Source organism: Mchenga conophoros, linkage group LG7 (assembly GCF_057382185.1).
Source record: "Mchenga conophoros isolate Kocher_MC1m ecotype Shallow Benthic linkage group LG7, M_conophoros_male_GT1.1, whole genome shotgun sequence".
Taxonomy (NCBI): domain Eukaryota; kingdom Metazoa; phylum Chordata; class Actinopteri; order Cichliformes; family Cichlidae; genus Mchenga; species Mchenga conophoros.
In genome coordinates this window covers 44,566,559-44,583,102 of record NC_140532.1, presented here as the reverse complement: position 1 = coordinate 44,583,102, position 16,544 = coordinate 44,566,559, and the positions used below count along the sequence as shown (strand labels likewise).

General features: G+C 40.2%; 2 protein-coding genes across 2 annotated transcripts; one reads left to right on the top strand and one right to left on the bottom strand.

Annotated features, from left to right (window-relative positions):
• The first annotated feature begins 7,057 nt into the window (after positions 1–7,057).
• tescb (tescalcin b) lies at positions 7,058–11,978 on the top strand. The gene is made up of 8 exons (XM_085281236.1): positions 7,058–7,312; positions 7,948–8,017; positions 8,143–8,223; positions 8,384–8,523; positions 8,617–8,678; positions 8,934–9,041; positions 9,118–9,165; positions 11,429–11,978. Exons 1-8 carry the CDS (start codon positions 7,249–7,251, stop codon positions 11,504–11,506), a joined length of 651 nt encoding a protein of 216 aa, XP_085137362.1. The 5' UTR covers positions 7,058–7,248; the 3' UTR covers positions 11,507–11,978.
• Positions 11,979–14,076: 2,098 nt separating this feature from the next.
• m17 (IL-6 subfamily cytokine M17) lies at positions 14,077–15,545 on the bottom strand. Its single transcript, XM_085281234.1, has 3 exons — positions 15,418–15,545; positions 14,913–15,061; positions 14,077–14,799 (listed from the first exon to the last, which is right to left on the bottom strand). The coding sequence occupies exons 1-3, from the start codon at positions 15,470–15,472 to the stop codon at positions 14,338–14,340; spliced, it is 666 nt and encodes a 221-aa protein (XP_085137360.1). The 5' UTR covers positions 15,473–15,545; the 3' UTR covers positions 14,077–14,337.
• Between the last annotated feature and the right edge of the window lie 999 nt (positions 15,546–16,544).

The following is a 16,544-nucleotide window of genomic DNA, read 5'->3' as shown; positions in this document are numbered from 1 at the left end:
ATTTCACAAGAATATTTTATGTTTAGTGAGCTTTTGTCTGCACAGGGTGGAAAACGGACCAAGGTCGGAAGGTGACAACAGGGATAAGAGTGTTGTGCTGTGTGGAAAAATCACTCCGCGGGAATTGTTTTGCCTTTCCTTGCTGGTGGGAAATGATCAAAAGCTGTCAAGTAACCAAATAAGATAAATAAATACAAAACATGGATTTGTGATGCTCATTGAACAGCTTGTCATTTTGAATATCTGTGATCAGCAGCAATTGGTAATCGGTTGAGGAGGACGGTTTAATTTCCATTAAAGAGCTGATGATTTTTCTTCATAAGCACCTGTCCAAGTGAGAGGAACAAATAACATATTCCATCAAAACTCGGCTGTACCTGGTTTATTTTGAGGGTTTTGTGTGTGTGTAGGCACCCTGCCAATTTCTTATGAATCTCACGACCGTGACGACGTATTTGTGTGAATGTCGGGAAGACAGTGTGTTGCACGCGTGTCTGGCGCATGTCTGTTTGGTGAAAGGAAGAGGCAGACAGGTGAGAAGAGAGATGGAAAAAGAGCGAGACATGTCGCATCACCCTCAGGACGTCTCCTCTTTCTGAGCAGCTGTTGTCTGAGAGCTGGAAGCAGCACTGCGGCGCCCTGTCAACTCCTTCTCCCACAGAAGCCCCCGTGCATGCAAAGCAGGAGCAGCCTGCCCTCTCTCCTTGGCCACGCTTTCCCGCCCCTTCCCCCCCGACTTTATTCAAATCAATTTCAAGCCATCAAACGTAGTGTGCTCGGTAATACTTACAAGACACATAAACACAGCAGACAGCAAGTGAGACAATTTTATAGGAAAGAACATTTCAAGGGCAGAGACTGATAAAGAAAAGCAATGTATTGTTTTGTTTGTTCTCCAAACCTGATTGATTGTTCACTATGAGATGCATCAACTCCCCTGCACAGGGAGAATAAATGAACACATTCATTTATGAACACATTCATTCAAAATGAACACATTCATTTATTCTCTTGGTAAACTCCTAACATCCAATTTTACTCTCAGCTGTCAAACATCACCGATGACTAGAGAATTAAACCTCAGTTTTTTAAGGACTTTATTACTATTCATTGAAACAGGCCATAGCTAAATCAACAGACTTAAAAACTATGGGAATGGTTACTTGTGGGCAAATAACTTCTAACTTCTTCTGGTTATACAGAGAAACTGTTTTCTGCCTACCCTGTTAATACAAGCTGAATTTTATAAGAACAAATAATGATAACCTTCATGTATAGAGCAACTTTTTAACACTACAGTCACACTAGGGGAAACGGTGGTTTGAGACCATGGCTAAACCAAAATTATTGTCACTTTTGTAGAAAAAGAAACTCAGTTAGCTCCGATCTTCAAAAGGGAGTAAGACAGAGTCAGTCTGCTATCAGTTTGTGATTGAGTTTGGTCAAGTTGGCAATTGTGTTCAATTTGTTTGTGATAATACAGGGAAGAACTGTGATAAATCAGCAAAAAAAAAATGTCTGAAACAGAAATTCCTCCATAAGTAGTGACACAGCTGCTGTCGGAAGGCAGTTTGGTGGAAAATCGGCAGTATTTGGAGGACTATAAATACCTTGGAGTACACATTGACAATAAACTGGACTGGGCTAAAAACACCACAGCACTTTACAGGAAGGGCCAGAGTCGTCTCTATTTTTTGAGGCGACTGAGGTCCTTCAACATATGCCGGAAAATGCTGAGGATTTTCTATGAGTCTGTTGTGGCCAGTGCGATCCTCTATGCTGTTGCATGCTGGGGGAGCAGGCTGAGGGTCGCAGATGCCAACAGACTCAATAAACTAATCCGTAAGGCCAGCAATGTTGTGGGGATGGAGCTGGACTCCCTCAAGGTGGTGTCGGAGAGGCGGATGCTGTCCAAGATAAAGACAATGTTGGATAACACCTCCCACCCACTCCATGACATGCTGGTCAGTCACAGGAGCTCGTTCAGTGAGAGACTGAGATTACCGAAAAGCACCACTGAACGACACAGGAAATCTTTCCTGCCTGTGGCCATCTCCCTGTACAACGCATCTACTTAACACACTGGTTACTGCTACAACTACACATGTTTCTTTTTCAGCTATTTATTTATGAGTGACTTATGTATGTATGTATATATATATGTATATATTGTACTATTCTTAGTTAGTGTATTGTCTGTCTTGTCTTAATGTTGGTTTATAATGGAGCACTGTAACAAAAAATAATTTCCCCCAGGGATCAATAAAGTATTCTGATTCTGATTCTGATTCTGATTTGGCAACCTTGTTTTTATGCAGCAATATAACCAGAACACAAACATGTGGCAACAAGGTGAGTCGAGTCCCTTATTGTAAAGAGATGCATCACAATCTGTTTGCGTTTATAAGTTAGACACAAATAATTGCTCTGTTACACCAGAGACTGTTTGGAGACAGGTTGCCTCCAACCTGTGCAATCACCTTGCGATCAAACTACTGAGCACACAACACCCTACTTGCAATCAGTCCTTGACAGCAAGAAAATCCAGTGTAATCACCTAGAAACCACAGATTTATTTATTTATTTTTACTTTAGTGAGATTGAGCCATAAACCAGAGTAGCAAGTGGCTTCACATACATACAGTCAGCAAATGATCTCCTAGCAACCCCAGACTGATCAATCTGAGCACATTTGTTGTTGTTTGCATTTTATGAATCACACACTTGGCCTTGAGTCCTCTGACAAGGAGCTGATGACATTTTCTAGGATCTGATAAATACCCAGTGTTCATGCTATGGTATCATTCAATCTTTCAATACCTTCAGTAATTTAATAACTTATAGGGGCTTAAAATTTTTAAAAGTTTCCCTACTGTGAAGACACTTGATGACATTTGATGCTGTGAGAAATACAGATGTAGTGAATTTATGAGACCTCCAGTTTGCATCACTGTCAGAAAACAAGCAAAGACCAATGTGGCACAGAGGCTAGCAGCAAGAAATATCAGAATATTTTTTTGTCAGGTAGTTCAGTTGTGTTGCTCTTGTCCATTTGATGCCCATTGATTCACCATCAGCAGTGACAGCTTTTGTTCATGACTCGAGGACGCAACAGTTCACGGCTTGACAGCTGCAAAACAACTTGCTGACACATTAGAGAAAATAAACGGGTAGCCTGTGATTAACAAAGCAGTCAGTGTATTTAATGCAGAGCGAACGACAAGATATGAAGATATGAGTGAGTGAAAAAGCCTCAAATTTACATAAAGAGTAAACACTGTGTGACATAAATGCACTTAATGCTAAAATACATAAATAAAATCAACCTTTACAGTGATTGTGGGGGGGGGACACAATCACAGGAATCAAGAGTTTAGTCCATTGCTAGCAAAAGGCTGCCACCACATGGTGCATGTTAGTACTGCATGTTTTTAATCAACAGCTTGTCATGATGATGTGAAAATGAACGTTTTTTTTCTATCAAAGCAGATACATTATAAATCTAGCGTGCCAGAAACCAGATGTATGAGTGCATTTTTCCACTGTACTGCATTGTTTTCACAACACACTTCCATGAAACAAAACAAAAGACTTCTGTTTCTTCACAGTTACTGACTGAGCCCTTCAAGATCATGTGGGTTATGGAACGATATGCCCTTGTAATAACCTGGAACTCCTCCCAGCTTCTTATGAAGGATGCATAAATAAGACTCCCTACATGTCTGAGCATGAGTTCACACTCTTCTAATGACTCACACAGGGCAGGAAATCATTGCTGATTGTTGAATGATCTGTGGTTAGCAACATTCAAACATGACCGCAGACAGGAAGATCACACAGCAGCTGTTTTGCCAGATAGGAGTGGCTCGATCCACGACATTCTTGCGTAGCATGCTACTAACAGTACTATAGACATGCAATGCAGTAAGTATACAGTCATGTTTGTTTCTGTTTCAGGTGTTGTTCAAAGAAACCATTAGAAGTGTTGGAGGGAGTCTTTTGGATCTGACAGTGGATGCAGATTATCAGCTCTTTCGTTGTTATCAAAGTTGGTTCATCACATGTGGCGATCACCACTCGGCTCTGAATTCAAACTGTAAACATATTTCAACCAGGCTAGAACTGACGCAGGACGCAACAGTTTTAAACAGAAGCCACACCTCAAAGATCATTTAGCAACTTTTCTGTGGTTTTCGGTCTTCTCAGGATCAAGAGTCAACTCTGGGTATCAGGTTTTTGTAACAACATCGACAAGAAAGTCCTTAAAGAGCAAAAGAAAAAAACCCAAAACTGTTTGGGAATCATTCTGCTTCTATTTAAAAAGTGTAATGTGAAATATAAATGAAGGCTACGGTACTAGCGTTAAATTGAGAGGTTGTTCTGGTCCTTTTAAGTCAACATGACTAGACAGTTACAAGAAACTGGAAAAAGACGTGACCGCTGTAAACATGTAACACATATTTCTACAGGTCAGCCTGACATGTATTCATTGTTGACGAGTAATTAACTACATGTGCTTAAATCAGTTTGGCAGTAACTTACTGTCAGGTAAACTATGTTTATGTCTGTGAAGTGTTTCAAGTAATTGAGTTACTTTACAGAGCTACAGAAACTGACTGAACCAAAATGATATGACCCCGTAAATGCATTATGACATTGTGAAAAGCACAGATGATTTTTTTTCTTTGAGACCAGTTCAGATCTCAGGAGTCTTCCAAGAATCTGTCTCTTCCTCTTGTACTGTTCTGACCATCTCTCTCACGCACACTCTGGAAACAAACAAACTTAAAGTAGATCCTGTGTCAAAGGATCAATTTGTATATATGAGTTTTTGAGTCATTTCTGCAAATATGGTATTTCTGTCTAATTTATGCTCAAGATTTGTTAATCTCAAACAAGCGATAACACATATTTGGGTCGGGGTTAAAAAACAAAATTGCACCGATGATGTAGAGGTCTCCAAAACTCATGAATAAAATATGATACACTTGGCGTTTCAGTGTTAACTAACTAGCTGCTTACCTGAATAAAAATTCTGCCTTTGAGACAATTTCGGAAGACTTATCTTTATTAAATAACAAGCTAGAGTTGAATATTCTGCTTCTGAAGAAATCCTGTCTTCGTAACTGCTATAGCAACTAAACTCTGACCCAGTGTTCAGTGAACATTCAGTTAAAAACAAGATCTTTTGTCTATTTTTGTTATGAGATCACGAGTTGCTCATTAAAACCTTCTGAAACTGTATTAGGTGTGTCCTGCCTCTGACTCCTTTTCATGAACTGTGACAGACACTAACTGTTCAGAGAAGTTGGACCATGTTATTTAAGAAGCTGAGCAACCCCAGTTGGTGTAATGTCCCTGCATAGACCTTGATATTCCTCCCACCAATCCTTTGAATAGCGTTTTGTATGAACATGAGGGGAATTCCAGTAGAAAAATCACCTGATGTTGGATTTTCGTGACCGCTTCTCCTGGTCACGGTTGTGGGGAGCTGGAGCCTATCCCAGCTGTCACAGGTCTACACACTGTGCACAATTATTAGACAAGTGAGTATTTTGCACATATCTTTTGACAATTTTTATGCATATTTTCATACTCTAAGCTTTCATACTCTAAACATGAACACTTATTTGATTTAAGCACATCAGGTGATGTGTGTTTGTGCAATGACGGAGAGTACTGCCTAAGGAGACCAACACCTCATATCAAGGGGTGCATAATTATTAGGTGGCTTCTTTTTCTCAGACAAAATGGACTTAAAAAAAAGAAAAGAGGAAGATTTAACTGACAGTAAAATGGCAACAAATGTCAGAAGTCTTTTAGAAGGATGCAGCACTCCTGAAAGTGCAAAGATATTGGGGTGCAATGACAGAACCATCAAACATTTTGGTGCAAACAGTCAACAGAATTGCAAGAAACACCCAAGTTTTGAGAACAATCAAACGTGAAGCTATCATATTCCAGAATTAGACCCTACCTGGAGTGGTAGATTCAGTGCTCACAGATATGGCCAAGACAAGGAAGGCTAAAACACAATCACCACTGAACAAGGCACAAGGAACACAGCACACGGCTCTAAACAGTGTCTGGGAGGCTGTTGCTGCTGTGGCACAAAAAGGTTGATTTTCAATAGATGGACTTATCAGTTTGTTGATCTATCATATCATTCTTATTATTCTTATTCTTATTATTATTATTATTATTATTATTATTATTTTATTTTATTTATTTTTTGCTTCTTCTTTTTTTTTTGCATTTTTGGGTTTATTATAGCGAAGAAGACATGTAGCAAAGGGCCACTGCTTTCTGGCCATGTGGCATGTGGTCGCCTGCCCACCCACTGAGCTAAAACAGCCCCCACTGAATTCTTTTTTAATATCAGAAATGTTTATTTGTAAATTTAGAGTTGTTTGTTTTTATTATTCTCACTTTAACTAATGAAAATAAACAACTGAGATGGGGTATCCATTTTGGATTTTAATTAACATTTTGAAATGACCAAATGAAATGCAGATGTTCAGAGTAAAGTTAATCCTCAGAAATACAGCTTGCCTAATAATTGTGCACACAGCCATTTACTCCCAGTTTGAAGTAGGTTATTTTAAACTTTTTCCTGAAAGTAACTTAAAGCAGATTTCTCTCTAGAGCTGATTAACTCAGGTTCCTAAAGTGGGATGTTGCTGGTAGTTTAACACAATAAATGTTATGCTCATGATTATGGAAATATTTAAAATTAGGCTGGGTGTGCAACTATGTTCTGAGGGCTGCTCTGGTTGCAACAGGTGGGTTTATACATGTGGATCCATCCACCTGTGCAAAGGGCAGATGTACAGTAGTATTCAAAAGTAAAGAAAGCCTGTCTGGAAATATATTTAAAAAATCGCTACAGTATGTGAAGGCTACTTGTCTATTTTTTCTTACTCTGCACTTCATGGCAAACCCTCACACGCGGCCTCTGAATATGTAAAACTGGTCATTTAAAGTGCACCCTGTTGTTCCTAAGAGTGTGTCGTCATCGAGACGATCGTTGCGGAAGTGGCATGCGCTGTTTGCAGAGGATGAAACCTGCTTGGCGAGCACGCAGGGGGAAAAGAGCCGTCAGATGAGCAGGCTCTGTCACAGAAACACACAGGTGGATATGGATCATCTGGAAGCACGAAATCCGCTTTGAATCACTCTGAGTTCATGTGAGACTCCTCTGTGCTCCCTTTAAAAGCGGGCTGACCAGGGAAGATCTTTTTTGGAGCAATGGGTGCACTACAGTCTTCACCTGGACGGCCAGAATATAGTGATCTGGCGGAAAAGACGGGCTGTGAGTAGTCATCACCGGGCTGTTGTTTGCATTACTTGAAAATGCTTCATTTTCAATCAGACGTGTAGAATCAGCCTGCGTAAAAAATGCAAAACAAAAACAGGAACTCACTGCGGCGGAAATAACATTTTAATTAATTCTTACTTTAAGGCAGTCTTAAAGGGGAAATACGTCCATGTCAACGTAATGCTCAACATTTGGTGTTTCCATTCAGTTACCTGTTAGTCATCACTGTGTATAAGATAAACCAGTAGTTGTGGTGCATTACAGATGAATAATTTAAAGTGCAAGTGAATGGAAGTGGAACTTTACCCGGTTTGCAAAGAGAGGTGTTGTTAATAATAGATCGGACTCTATTGAAAGCTTTGACAGCAGCCATTTACAGTAAACACCCAAAAGCTGAAACTCCAGTTTTCTACTTTCCTAAATGACCTTATGGTTTCACCTGTATGTTCTAAACAGGTGAGTGTGAGAGATGAGAGGCAAACCAAACTGTTTTACATGAAACGTGAATATCCAAATTAGCTGCTTTGAAAGCTGAAAGTGGACAGCTGAACTGGCATTTTAGTGGAACTTAATCTTGGTGTGCAATCTTTACAGGTAGTTTGTCCTAAAGTTTCCGTCTTATTTCTCAGTTTCATTTGAACAGATTGGAGTTCTGCATAAAAGATTTAAGCAGCTGAGTCACAATGAAGAGACTCTACGGTAAGCTGATATTTCATTTGTTCTTGAAACAAATATTCTTTGGAGCGGGAAACCTGCTCAACAGGATTCTACGGTTGTGTCTCTTATGAATGAGCTACTCCTGAAAGTCTATTTTAAACCCTCAGGAGAGATCATTTCAATGAAATCGACGACCTAGCGTTCAATCCCATCCGCGCACAGATCATAGAGGCGTTTTTTGACAGAAGGTACAGTAATTAACCATTGCTTTTAATCATTTTACTTGTATTTTTCAAAATCATAAACAATTCTTACATTTAGGATGAAAAATGATGGAAGAAATTGTAGATTTAATGTATCAGTTGTTGTCAGTGCATTTGAGAGCATCTGATTTGCTGTTTTCTTCAGAAACTTCCATCAGAATGGCGAGGGAAAAGTTCAGGAGATTGGCTTTGAAGAGTTCGTGGTGGTCATGTCCCATTTTAGGCCGCCATCGGCGCACATGACAGAAGAGCAGCGTGGAAAGACCAGGAGAGAGAAACTGAGATGTACGTCTCAGTATAGATCGCATGAACTCGACTGCTTGACTTTTACCTGAAGATGACACAAAGTCAAACCTGCGTTTGTTTGTTTTTCTGCAGTTTTATTCAACATGCACGATACAGACAACGATGGGATAATAACTCTAGAGGAATACAGACATGTAAGCTCGGGGGAAGAAATGATCGTGCACAGTCACCTTAAGTTTATGATCATTCTCAACTGAGTTTTTAAGCTGTTTAAAAATACTGACTGTAAAAGTAAATTATCTTTGTGTTTTACATGTAACTCTAGTGCTGGGGTTATTAGCTCAATTTCCTCCAACGCAACTGATTGGCTGCCAGTAACAGACAGGATGATGCGATTACAGCATTACAGAAGTGATATCTTACTTCAGCTGTTGTTCACGTCTGTTCAGGTGGTGGAGGAGCTGTTATCTCGGAGTGGGACACTGGAGAAGGAAACAGCCAAATGCATTGCTGATGCAGCCATGTTGGAGGTGGCCAGTATTTCAGTGGGTCACATGGTATGTAAGCTAAAGCATCTCAAGATAACATTAAGGTGTCTGGATAAAGTCAACAACTTCACTTTCTGGCACACAGGAGCCTGATGAATTCTATGAGGGCATCACATTTGAGCACTTCCTCAAGGTTTGTACACATACAGTGGGGCAAAAAAGTATTTAGTCAGCCACCGATTGTGCAAGTTCCCCCACTTAAAATGATGACAGAGGTCAGTAATTTGCACCAGAGGTACACTTCAACTGTGAGAGACAGAATGTGAAAAAAAAATCCATGAATTCACATGGTAGGATTTGTAAAGAATTAATTCGTAAAGCAGGGTGGAAAATAAGTATTTGGTCACCTCAAACAAGGAAAATCTCTGGCTCTCACAGACCTGTAACGTCTTCTGTAAGAAGCTTTTCTGTCCCCCACTCGTTACCTGTATGAATGGCACCTGTTTGAACTCATCATCTGTATAAAAGACACCTGTCCACAGCCTCAAACAGTCAGACTCCAAACTCCGCCATGGCCAAGACCAAAGAGCTTTCGAAGGACACCAGGAAAAGTATTGTAGACCTGCACCAGACTGGGAAGAGTGAATCTACAATAGGCAAGCAGCTTGGTGTGAAAAAATCAACTGTGAGAGCAATCATCAGAAAATGGAAGACATACAAGACCACTGATAATCTCCCTCGATCTGGGGCTCCACGCAAGATCTCATCCCGTGGGGTCAAAATGATCATGAGAACGGTGAGCAAAGATCCCAGAACCACACGGGGGGACCTGGTGAATGACCTGCAGAGAGCTGGGACCAAAGTAACAAAGGTCACCATCAGTAACACACTACAACGGCAGGGAATCAAATCCCGCAGTGCCAGACGTGTTCCGCTGCTGAAGCCAGTGCATGTCCAGGCCCGTCTGAAGTTTGCCAGAGAGCACATGGATGATACAGCAGAGGATTGGGAGAATGTCATGTGGTCAGATGAAACCAAAGTAGAACTTTTTGGTATAAACTCAACTCGTCGTGTTTGGAGGAAGAAGAATACTGAGTTGCATCCCAAGAACACCATACCTACTGTGAAGCATGGGCGTGGAAACATCATGCTATGGGGCTGTTTTTCTGCCAAGGGGACAGGACGACTGATCCGTGTTAAGGACAGAATGAATGGGGCCATGTATCGTGAGATTTTGAGCCAAAACCTCCTTCCATCAGTGAGAACTTTGAAGATGAAACGAGGCTGGGTCTTCCAACATGACAATGATCCAAAACACACCGCCCGGGCAACAAAGGAGTGGCTCCGTAAGAAGCATTTGAAAGTCCTGGAGTGGCCTAGCCAGTCTCCAGACCTCAACCCCATAGAAAATCTGTGGCGGGAGTTGAAAGTCCGTGTTGCTCGGCGACAGCCCCAAAACATCACTGCTCTCGAGAAGATCTGCATGGAGGAATGGGCCAAAATACCAGCTACTGTTTGTGCAAACCTGGTAAAGACCTATAGTAAACGTTTGACCTCTGTTATTGCCAACAAAGGTTATGTTACAAAGTATTGAGTTGTATTTTTGTTATTGACCAAATACTTATTTTCCACCCTGATTTACGAATAAATTCTTTACAAATCCTACCATGTGGATTCATGGATTTGTTTTTTCACATTCTGTCTCTCACAGTTGAAGTGTACCTCTGGTGCAAATTACTGACCTCTGTCATCATTTTAGGTGGGGGAACTTGCACAATCGGTGGCTGACTAAATACTTTTTTGCCCCACTGTAATGCACATTATTAAACAATATGCACTCGTTGGTCACTTTGTTAGGTACACTTTGCTAGTTTTCTGTTTGGTTTGCCTTAAGGATGGCCTTAACTCTTTGTACAGGCCATCTGAGTACAGTGAACTTATTGTCACGTTCAGGAAACCAGTCTGAAAAGAACTGAAAGATGGGTACACCGTGGTAGATATGGTCAGCAACAATACTCAGGGGCTCTGTGGTGCTTAAATGTTACTCAGCTGCGATGAAGGGAACCAAAATGTGCCAAGAAAATACCCACAACAACATTATTCCACCATCAGAGGCTTGAGCTGTCGGTACAAGGCACTTCATGTTATTGATACCAAATTTTGACCTCACCATCTAAATGTCATGGACAAAATCTAGGCTTATCAGACCGGGCGACGCTTTTCCAGTCCTTTGTCTGGTTTTTGGTGAACCCATGCAATCTGTAGACCATATCTACATGCCTAAAAGCACCGAGGTGCTGCCATAGTTATTACGAGCATTTGATCAGGTGTGCCTTAAAAAAGTGGCTGATGAGTATATGTGTACGCTTTAACTTTCTTTTAACTGATCAGTTTGCATTTAAATTGGAAACTGGTACTAAATAACTGAGGTTTGAATGTAAATCTGTGTTTTGCAGTTGCTGGAAAGATTTGAAATTGAATCGAGAATGATCATTCGCTTTTTGAATATGGACACGACAACTTTGTGTAAGTGAGGTCGGTATGCTGAACCATGAGGTGCAAAATGACGTTTTCACTGTATTGTCTGTTTAAGTTTATTGCTCGCACTGAATATAAGCCTTATTCATGTTTGAATAACTATGCAAATCCTAAGACTATATATATACACATGCTGGATGTATTTGAAGTAATCTGACTGTTAGCAATACTTGAGATAATTACTACGCACTTCTAGCAGTTGGACAAAGCAATATTAATCAAATATCCAGTGCTAGCTAACCAACAATATGACTCTATGCATGCAAGTATGGATGCTTGATAAACATCTAAAAATGTTATTGCCATAAATCAATAAGTCTCAGTAGTCAGGGATATAAAGATCTGTCTTTAAATGTATCTGGATATGTCTCTATTAAGACAACAGCCTTTTATTAATGTCACAAACATGAACCTTCTTGGTGCATGCTCTTCATGTTGTACTTGCACAATAAATGACCCGATGAAACTGTCCTGACTTCAGCTCATGATGTGGATACTTGATAACAGGAAATGGGAGTGCTGTTCTGCATGAATAAATGCTTCACGGCAGAATCGGTTTAACATTTAAGAAGAAATTCATGATGTGAATTTCATTTAAGTCAAACCCCTTTTCATGTCAATTCTGCTTCGTCATGCAGCGGTCATTACTCCCTTTTATGGTAACTGGCTGTAGAGGGAAACAGTCTGTTTACATTAAATGTTGGAACTAACGTGATCACAGGATTTCTCAGAAAAGTCAACGTACCCTGAGAATGGATGACTCATAGAAATGGTTTTCATTAATTGCTTTGTCTGTGGTATAGAATTTCCTTCCGATACTTATACTTGGCAACTTCTCTTTAATGATGAAAAGACGTCACAACACAAGGTTAGTCAGAGATCAAAGAGAAACCTTGTTTGGTGTCTGTAAGCTAACGGGCTTCGTGTGAGACTGTGACGTTCTGATGTACAAAAGCATCATTTTACAGCTTTACTCATTAACGAGGAACTTAAAATCGGGGAATAAAATCTTACGTTTGCAATCCTAGAAAGCAAGACTTTAAAAAAAATAGCTGGCAACTTAGGAAAGTGGAACGCATAAAATAGGAAGTCAGATTTTTCCTGGTGGCTGAGTGTTTACAGTATAAACCACATACAATAACCAAGGTATCCCTATTTTAAGTGTGGCTGAAAAATGACCTCTTTTGATTTTTCTCATCCTGTTTTCTCCCCATGTGTCTGTAGCTCTACTGTCACAACACCAAAAGGGCTTAAAATATGAAAAATAACTGAAATACCTTTAAAAAAAAACAACCCTAGTTTGTTAACATGAATGGATGTTAGTCTTAGAAATGTTTTTTGCAGTGGTGCATCATGACTTTAAATGACTTGAACCCCTGGTCCATACTGCCCCCCACAGGTCAAACCATGTCAAAGCATATAAAATGATCATGGCCGTGCACCTGCTTCTCTTGTGGTAACTTGTGTCTTCATCTATAGAAGATGCTTCAGATAATAAAACTTTATCATTACTCGTGTAGATTCACCGATCTGCCACAGAAGCATATGTCACTGTGCAACTTTGGCCTTTAACTTCACAAAGCTGCACTTGTGATGATACTTGTCGCTTCTGTTTGGTGACGTCTAATTTAAGAAGGCTTCAGTGTTTTAGTGGTCCCACATTGTCGTCACCATGTCTGCTGAGCATGACCTGTGTGTCAGTGAAATAACAGACACTACTGATTTCCACCCAGTAGGCAGTAGTCGTGGGTTAATCGGGGGATTCAAGAGATATTTTCGGAACAACTTGACTACAATGTAGACTGGAGAATGACTGTTGCCCTGAGGTACCCTCTGTGTTTGTGCCTTAAATAAGCCAGAGTTATAAGAGGGAACTTGATTCATGACCCAGAGTGAATCCCCCTTCTACTTCCAGTTTCCCGACAGCTTGTGACCTGAGGAAAGTTTAGCTAAGAATTACTTCACTCCAGCATATATCCTTATTGTCACTGTGTACAGAGGTGACATCTCTGGAGAACCTGTTCATTATCTGTGTGGTGGGTTTTTTTTTTTTTTTTTGGTTTTTTTTTTGGGGGGGGGGGTTTACAAAGGGTGTATACTTACACATTTCCTTTTTGTAGCTGCAGTTTCTTCTTTTTAAGGCACACAAGGATACACAGCACACACTATTAATGTAGTGCACAACTATTATCTGAACCACACACACCCACACCTTGTGACTAGCCAGACAGCCCGCCAGTTTCATGAAATCTTTCCTATCTGATGCAGCCTTCTTTTGAACACATGCGTCATTCAGAGTTGATATCACGCAGTCAGCGTCTCAGCAGCTTCCTGATTTTCTTTTAACCCCTCTGGATGGACTGATTCTGTGCAGATCACAAGCTGCAATGTTTTTTGTTTCCATCTTAACTTGTCAGAAGCAAAGGAAGAAGAATTATTATTGTAGAAACATCACTTTATCTTAGATTGTTGCCATGAAGTAGGCACCAGTATTGTATTAAACTCCATGCTTTTTTTTTTCAGATGGTCTCTGACAAAAATGATTAAATGGATGCTGACCACATAGTACAGATGCAAAGTATTCTTTTAATTGTTGTGTGTAGCGCAAATAAGTTTACATCATCAACACAGGATTTTCCCAATGGCATTTTGCAAATTAAATACATATTGCATGGACATAACATTTCCTTAACAGCATGACAATTAACACAAAAGAAAATAAATATTAAATACCATAAATAAGCTTGCATTGACACTCCAGCCACTTTTACACTTACATTTGTTTTTCTCAGGAAACTGACTGTGTAAGGCCACCTTCTGGTCATCTTCAGAATGCATTGATTGGTGTCCTCTTCGTGCACACTTTGCTTTTTAGATTCCTCAGTTCTTTGGAAACGTTTGACATGAAATCCTTGTAGGTCTTCAGGACCACGCAGCCGTACACCTTCTGCTGGAAGACGTTCTGAGCTGGTGGTAGTGTTGTCGGCCCCCCTGCCGGCTCAGGTATGGGCAGGTTTGGGAAGAGGCTCTGATAAAATGTGTTCATGAAACTGACCAGACTCTCAGTGCGACCCCAGACTCTGGTGAGCTCTTTCAGGAGAGGGCTGCCAGGCGATTGTAAGTCTGTCTGCTGCTTGTATACACGTTTAAAATGTGGGAGGAAAGCTTGGAGATGCGTGTAGATGCTTGCTATCCTTGCTGGGGGATCCAGCCCAGAGATGTTGGGATCAGGGATGTCGTTCACCGACACCTTGCAGAAGAGCTCTGACATTTCCCCTTGAGCGGCTTTCTGCAAACAAGGGGAAAAAGGAAAGGAATCAGCCTACATAGCTTATAAGTGCACAAGCATATCTGCCAGTATACTGGTAAAGTAGAGCAGTTTTGTGCCTGTAGTCTACTCACATATGTCTTGATTAGGTCACCAGATTCCTTGTGTACAATTCTGGTGATCTTCAAAGTCCGCTGCAGGAGATCCCCACACTGCTGATTCGTGCTTAATGCCACAGTTTTTGTTGAATCAACAGTCATAAGCAGCAAGAGAGACAGTAATGCTGAGGAGAAATGAGCTAGTCAGTTATGGTTATCCTTCATCACATTGGTGGGTTTAAGGGGATCTTTGCATAAAAACCAAAAAAGAGATTTATTTTTTTATTTTTTTTGTACACCAAATATGTGGCAAGTAAAAGCTTACGGTGCCATTTCCAATACTTTATGTAGCATTATGTTAAGAAACTAATAAGCATTGTAATTTCCTTTACTGACGCAGAAAACGGCAAACTGCTCTTAGTTTCACAACAGCTGTAAATCGCTAAAAATAACCACATCCCTATTGGCAAAAAAAGATGCAAAAGTGTTCAGTGCTTTATATTTAAAGCACAAAAAGGAGACAAAAAACTATAAAACTTACTTGCTGCTGTTTCCATGAACTGCTGAAAATGCATATTCTTTACATGACCATTCATTCTCCTCTCGGTATCACAAGCAAATTGTGCGGACTTGTCATAATCACACTGCTTTAAAACTTTTTAAAGACAGAAACCGCACATTTGTCAGAGGAGGAAATGACGTGCACTTGTGAGGCAACCAAATTTCCCAGAATTTCCTCCTTTCGTTCACATGTGCATTTTTTTTTTTTTTTTTTACGCCTATAACAAGCAAAGTGGGCAATGTATCTAAATGCCTGCTCCCTTAATAGGCATGTTGGGGCATTGTCTACTCGTTAGGACATGTATGGACATAGGGTTGTGGCATTTAAAATAGGACTTCCTTTTTTGTGCATGGAAAATAAACACTTATATTTATACATTTCAAGAAAACTGAAAGAGTAACCTGCAGAATTTAGAAAACAGTGTCATACATGAATGAAAATCATATCAGGACTGAGGTCAACCTACACTTTTCACACATGCTCACCAAATTGCTTCCTACCACTCTTTAAATGGCAAGGGTGAGAAACTTGTCGGTGTGTGGAGGTAAAAGTGAGCTCATCACTGTCTGTGCAAAGCTGGGTGTTGATAATTTTTTTGTTTGTTTTTGTTTGTTTGTTTGTTTGTTTTATAGATCTGAAAAGAAACTTAACGTTTCTTATTTTCTATGTATAGGCATTCACGCAGGAGGAGTCTGATATTACTCAGGATCTTTCAGTTTGTGTTTAGCTTTCAGTGGCTTCGCTGGCGCAGGCATGACCCCAATGATTCAAAAACAAAACCACATGACTAAAGTGTCCTGCTGCTACCTGGCAAAGTTCACTCTGACATAACCAACAAATTCTAAGGTAAGTGCTGAGGAAATGTTATTTTTGTTTGGACCACAAATGTGAGGGGGGATTTTGAAAGCTGTTTCATATTGGGGTTTTTTTTCTACCTTCTGTTAAATTTGGTAAATAGTTCTCCTGAATTTCATCTCTTACTCCTAAATCCCCTCCTAAGACCACGTGTCTTTTTGCAACAATGTTTTCAAGCGGGTGTTTGCACAGGAAGCCGGCAGGGTCACAGGAAACAGGTCACATTTCTCAATCACAAATTTTCTGAGTGC